Genomic DNA, 6488 nt, shown 5'->3' with positions numbered 1-6488 from the left:
CTCAATGTCTACAAGATCAAGTGAAAGTTGACATTATGATTCTTACCACCAAGATTCAAATCTGTGATGCTTTAGCTTAAATTTCATGTAGCAAAATGTTTCCATAAAAACTTACCTTTCAAATACATTTTTGGTGTGCTAATGAATTTGAACATGAACAATGAATAAAATAAATCAATAAACAATGATCAGTAAACATTGAACATCACAAATTTGCCTTAGCCAAAGCCCTTCTCCCAATTTAAAAAAAAAAATTACAAGATTTTCTCCCAATTTAAAAAAAAAAAATTACAAGATTTTCTCCCAATTTTTAAAAAAAAAAATAACAAGATTTTCTCCCAATACTTACATATCAAGCATTTGAAAATTAGATTATGTATGTGCTGCTTGTCAAGCTAGATAAATTAGATAATTGAATATTGAAGTTGAAGTTTTACCCTCTTTATCTACTTGCCTGCTTAGTCTCTATTTTTATTTCATAAATAGAAATACCTACCCGAACAACATACATAAATAGAAGTACTTGAGATTAAATAATCTGAATCTCCTTTACTTTCACATTTATGGATCTGGCATTTCTAGGTCGTACTTGATTTTGGCCAGTCCAGGCAGACCTACACCTCGACCTTTCATAACATGTTGGCGCAGTCCGGGAATATGAATGTTTGCAAGGTAGTGTTTCCATTTAATCTTCTTAATGTCAAATCCAAAAGTTCTTTGCTCTTCCGCTGATAATTCTTGCCATAATATCTCCACATTTGAGTTATCAAACCTGGCATGAATCAAAATCCACAAAATTAAAATAAAAAAATTCTTGACCCAAAAAACTTAATTGTATGACAATCCAGAATTTTGAGGACGTTTTACCTTCCTTTATAAAATGCATATGGCTCGTATAACATGTTCATGTACTGAGTTTGTTGTATATATTTAGCACAAATGCATTTCTCTCTGTCCGACATGTTTGAAGCAAATGGGGAAAACCCATCTATCTGCATGGTGATTATAAATCAGTAATACATAATTGTTAATTACTGCATACAATAAAAATGTAAGGGAATTATTTCATGAACAAAACTATTTCAATCATGCAAAACCCCTACATTATAGGAAAAAAAAGGCAGTTTACAAATCTTAAAAATAAACAAAAAAATCTTGTGGGTATTCTAGACTTTAAATGATCATGGTGACTTACAGTCAAGGGAACATTAAAAGTACTGTTCCAAGCATGATTGAGAAAATCATCCATTGTAGGAAAGAAGGCCAATTCCTTTTGCAATTCCACTGATTTTCCTTTGTTATTAATGTAGGGATTAATTTTAAAATGGTCAAAGATTGCCTCTACAATTTGTTGCAACCGTATTGGATTTGCAACAGATGAAGACACATGATAGACCTGAATGCCAGGCCTTCCTGCATGCTTTGCAATGGCTGCCAGTGTTGCATTGGTCACCATATCCACAGGTACCTGTTAAGTATTTTTAATAGAATTTAAGGAATCCATGAATTTTATTAACAACCTAGTTCAGTTCAATGAATGGTATGCCTTTTGCTCAAAGTAGTTACTAACCAAATCAATAATAGTATCTGGGTCACCCCACAAGCCACCCAGCTGACCTTTTGCATAGTGTGAAATAATAGGATCCAGCATCCTACATCCATATCATTAGCTCTATAATATTATTACATTTGATTTTAATTTTTGTCCAGCTATATTGAGAATAGAAAATGATAAATTGTATACCTATGGCCTTCTATCCACCCAGGAAAAGGGCTACTATATGTGCTTTCTATAATACTGGGACGAAGGATGACAACTGGTAAATCTCCTCGGCCATTGGCCAGCAGCACTTCTCCCATGGCTTTGGTGAAACAATATGTGTCTTGCCATCCACTTCTTCTTGCCCTGAAGAGATAAGAATTTCAAATGGTATGTGTGTGAAGGAAACCCAAGGGAGAATAGGTTGTATGCTAAACCAAAAATGAAAAAACAATTAAGAGTCATCTGTAGTATAAATGACACCTGTACCTTCCAGAACAGAAATTTAGCTCACCTTTCTATGCCTAAGTCTCTCATCCTTTGGGTTAACGTATTTTCAGAGTCTAAAACATTTAAAGGAGATGAAATTTTGGCCTCTAAATCTTTTACTGTTTTCTTGACTAAATTAGTTTCGGCTTCAATGTCAATTAGAAGTGGGGAAGATTGGCTTTTGTGGTTGGATTCACTGTACTCCATCTTTAAAAGTTTTTCTAGAGCTCGGCCTTGTATTTGCCCATTTGCATATGCTGCAGCCAAGAAAAAAGTAAGACAAAGTTATTTACAGATACTTGAAAAAGCCAAGACAGATAAAAGAGGGTCTGGAAAAATTGCCAAAGTTTTTTAATCGATATTTTAGATTACATTATGTGATTTTATCATTAAGTCCTCCTTTCAGATTATAAATCGGAGGCCTTACTTTTTCTGATGATGAATGACAGATCTTCCTTTTCATAATGATAAATCGTGAAATGTGATCTAAAATATTGATTTAAAAAATTATTTTTTCCAAAAAAATCTTTAATGTACTTAAAACAGACTGTAGAATTATAATGTGTTGAGCAAATCAAAAGCAAATCAAAAGAGTGGAAAACATATGTCCTACCTGTTGATATGTGCATGAGAAGCTGAACCCTTTTGCAACGTTTTCCAAACTCCATGAGACGACAAACTCCTTTTGTGTTCATTTCAAGAGCAAAATCATACCTGTAATATAGTTCACATTGAATAATTTTTTTTATTTTGTTTCACCTCGTACCAGGAACTACATGTATGTTGCAATGACAAAAAAAACAGTGATCCACACAAGAAATAAAATTATATAGTATTTTTTTGAGTACACCCCAAAAATATTCAAGCAACATTAAATCTAAATGACCACCTCTGTTTTTCATGCTTTATGAACTCAAACATCATATAGTGGGATTCCTGGGAAAACAAACAAACTGAAATCCATCTAAACTCTTTTTAAATGTAAAACCAACTGGTCTGCATTTTATCTTTTTTCCTTTTTCAAATGTCAGATTATAAGGCGGGCAACCAGATGAATTTTGATCATCATAACCTTTCATCAAATGTTGTATTAGCTGCGGAGCTGACAATAATATCTGTTTCCTTTATGAGCATATCAGCCTCATCTGCTTGTATTCCAAGATCATCCCGAGTCAGATCACCTTTTATAGGAACCAAGTGTTCTAGCATGAATTTCTCATACTCATCAGCGTATTTTCTCTGTAACACCTTGAATATCTCCATATTCATAACCTAACAGGACAATAATATGAAGCATTTTCAGAACACAAGCATCCTCCATGAAAATTTCGATGCCAAAAGAAACTTAATATGATAAAGAAATAGTTACACTACTGAAAAGATAACCAAGGTGAAAGAAAATTTGAACTATACAACAATCCATAGGACCTCATACTTACACTAAAAAGATAACCAAGGTGCAAGAAAATCTGAACTATACAACAATCCATAGGACCTCATACTTACTTCAACATTCATCCTGTTCAGTGCAGAGGAAGAGTCCTCAGCTCTGATTAGAAGAAAGAGCTTTCCCACATCTGGTTGCACCCTCAATATGCATTCTATGAGTACTGCAGCAGGAAAAGAAGTGCTTATAGTGGAAGATTAATAAATTTAGTAGATTTATGTCATAACAATCTAAAGATGGACTGTCATATACCTTTGGCAACAAACCCTGTGGCTCCTGTGATAAGGAAGTTCTTACCCTTTAAAAAGTCTACAATACCTAGACCTTTGCATGGAGCAATGGTAGAGATGTCTGATATTGCAATATCCTTAGATTTTTTTTCAATGCTTGACTTCATGAATGTTGAAGCCAATATTTCATGTTTTGCAGTTGTTCTGACACAGACTAACCTTCTTGGAGATGCTCTTTGGCACCATACTGAACTGTGTATTCTTGATCTTTTATTGACTGATTGTTTTCTGCACAGAAACAGAGAATTCTTGACAGAGATTAAGGTTGTTCTCTGCTTTGCTTTTTCACCCAAATAACTAGCAGAACATAAAAAGGAAGAAGGTTTGACGCAATCCATTACAAGCACAACAATTGCAACAGAGATTAGAGTTCGAAGTTGCCCATAAAATAATTCTTGCCAACGTACCTCAGATTTATCATGCCTATGTTCAGCGGTTTAGCTAAATGACAAATCGTTATATTGTTTTTAATTAGATAATTTAGTACAAAGCAATAACTTTTTCTATTAAATTTATGATCAATTAAACATATGTAGTATCATCTGGTAGGTCTTATTTATTAACCGATTTAATTTAGCTAGTACATAATATTCATTCAATACTGGTTGGAATAATACATGTATATAGTAATACTTGAATGAAATTAATAATATGAAAGAGCACTTGTTTATATAATGATTAAGCATAAATGTCTATGTTCAATTTTTGTGTGATAGAAGTTGTTGTTCTAATAAAAATATAACTAAACTTCATTCATATGACTATCTTTTATTAAGTGTGGTTGAAAGCAAAAAAAATTGAACCATATAAAATAGACGTGTTGTTAGATGTGGAATTTGTAGTACTAATTATTTTATATATTTTAAATGAATTTGAATGAAAAGATTTTTCTCAAGTAGGTGGTGTTTCGTAAAGTGTGTCAAATCATGAGTTATTTTTATCAAAATTCAAATGTGTAGTTTTTAGGACAATTGCATTGATCATATCTAGGTCATTACACCTAGGTCATGCTCACAAGAGTGAATAATTGAGAACTTTCGGGAAAGTCACCATTCCAAGTACTTTGTCAAATTGAGCATACTTAACCCTTCTGATTTCTCCAAGATCAAGCCCTCTTAGCTTACTAATTCATTTGTAAAACCTTTAACAAGTGTTGTGCTTGCTAAGTGAACTTGATTCTCTTGTAAAAATCTCCATAATTAAATACATTTGAATTGGAATAGACATAGAGAATTCGTGATATAGGTAAAGGTTGTCCTTTGCTCTTGTTTTTTTAACAAAAATAGTTAGCAGAACAAATGTAGAAAGAAGCTTCAACATAAACACATTAGAAGCACAACAACTATAAGAAAGATTAGAGTTCAGAGATGCCCACAAAATACTTCTTGCCAACATACTTCGAGTTTATCAAGCTTACGCTTAGCTAGATGACAAATAAAGATTACATTGAGGTGTTTTCTTCCAGTTAGGTAAGAAATTGCATTACCTATAAGGGCTTATCATTTGTTTACAAATATCTTTTGGGTTTTGTACATCATTATATTGATTTCTTTGAGGGTGATTCTTAAAAATTTTCTATAATAAAAATTTGGTGATACAAAAGTAGTATACTTTTATTTTTATATTTATTAACTAATTAAATATGTATGATATTATTTGGTACGATGTATTTAATCAATTCCATTCATAAATTCCATACTACAATTTGGAAATACATAATATTCATTTAATAGTTGTAGGAATAATATAATTATTTGTTCTGATTAATAAGAAAAATAGGTTTTTAGGACTCGGAACCTTTAACATAGGAGATTAAAAAAGATCATCATAGAGTATCCAGATCATATAAAAACGGCTCACAAAATGACTGGCAATAAAGCTAGTAAACAGAAAGGACATCAAAAGATAGAAACAACCAAACAACACAAACCAGAAAACATTGCGCAGTTAAAGAGTCTTCAGGAGGTCCTCCACCTTAATCATCAGCTAGTCGTAGTTAGCCACAACAACTTTGAGATCATCCAGGTCCTTATTTGGCTTCTTCTCCCTCTTTTTACCTCTGGTTCTTGTTCTGGGTCCTTGAACATCTCTTGTGCCTTCAGTGTCAGGGTCAATTTCCAGGGTGTCCTTCTCCTCATCCAATTTGTTGATGAGGGTTTTGGTATTACCAGCAGAGACCTTTAGAATCTTTAAGCTTTGCTCTGCGATACTTTTGAGACATTCCTCAATTTTGCTGACTTTACTGACAATTTCCAACATTGTTTGATCCATAGCATTAGTATTTTCTTTCCTCTCAATCAGGTCTTTCTAGATTTGCTCAAATTTGGGGTTGAAGGAGTCTCTTATATTTTCAGCTTTAGCAACAGTTTTGGTCAAATCATCCATATAATCTGCCATAGTCTTCCCTTCGCCAGTGCTGATAGTTTCCAAAATCTAGATTCTGTGGCTAAACTTCTTGTTGTCCTCCACAACTTTCTTGTAACTGGTGATTAACCATTCCATGGTGTCCATAAAACGTTTCATACCCTCAGGAGGAGGGTTTGAGGAGGGATCTATCTTACCAGAGTTGTCATGTTCCTTATTTGGGGTGTCACCAACAGTGGCTTTATCTTTTGCCCTATGTACTTCCCCAGTTGTCACCTCCTCCAAGTTTTGCTCAGCTTCCAAAATCTTTTTCTGCTTTTGTTCCTCCAACTCCTTCACATTCTCTTCCTTTCTCTTT

The 6488-nt window shown here is 33.4% G+C and overlaps 1 protein-coding gene across 1 annotated transcript; it reads right to left on the bottom strand.

Annotated features, from left to right (window-relative positions):
• Positions 1-453: 453 nt before the first annotated feature.
• LOC131042616 (fatty acyl-CoA reductase 2, chloroplastic) lies at positions 454-4104 on the bottom strand. Its single transcript, XM_057975927.2, has 10 exons — positions 3729-4104; positions 3536-3639; positions 3102-3301; positions 2643-2743; positions 2055-2286; positions 1745-1906; positions 1571-1652; positions 1196-1468; positions 868-992; positions 454-772 (listed from the first exon to the last, which is right to left on the bottom strand). Exons 1-10 carry the CDS (start codon positions 4102-4104, stop codon positions 562-564), a joined length of 1866 nt encoding a protein of 621 aa, XP_057831910.1. The 3' UTR covers positions 454-561.
• Between the last annotated feature and the right edge of the window lie 2384 nt (positions 4105-6488).

The sequence above is a fragment of the Cryptomeria japonica genome, chromosome 1, assembly GCF_030272615.1.
Source record: "Cryptomeria japonica chromosome 1, Sugi_1.0, whole genome shotgun sequence".
Classification (NCBI taxonomy): Eukaryota; Viridiplantae; Streptophyta; class Pinopsida; order Cupressales; family Cupressaceae; genus Cryptomeria; species Cryptomeria japonica.
Note: the sequence above shows the minus strand (reverse complement) of the source record. Positions and strands in the feature narration are given on the sequence as shown.

What these genes read in the sequence shown, in the direction of transcription:
- LOC131042616 (XM_057975927.2), bottom strand. Translation starts at nt 4,104, where the DNA reads ATGGATTGCGTCAAACCTTCTTCCTTTTTATGTTCTGCTAGTTATTTG. An exon ending in AGAGACTTAGGCATAGAAAG is followed by an intron (nt 1,907 to 2,054) that starts GTGAGCTAAATT and finishes TTATCTCTTCAG; the next exon opens with GGCAAGAAGAAGTGGATGGC. An exon ending in CAGATACTATTATTGATTTG is followed by an intron (nt 1,469 to 1,570) that starts GTTAGTAACTAC and finishes AATACTTAACAG; the next exon opens with GTACCTGTGGATATGGTGAC.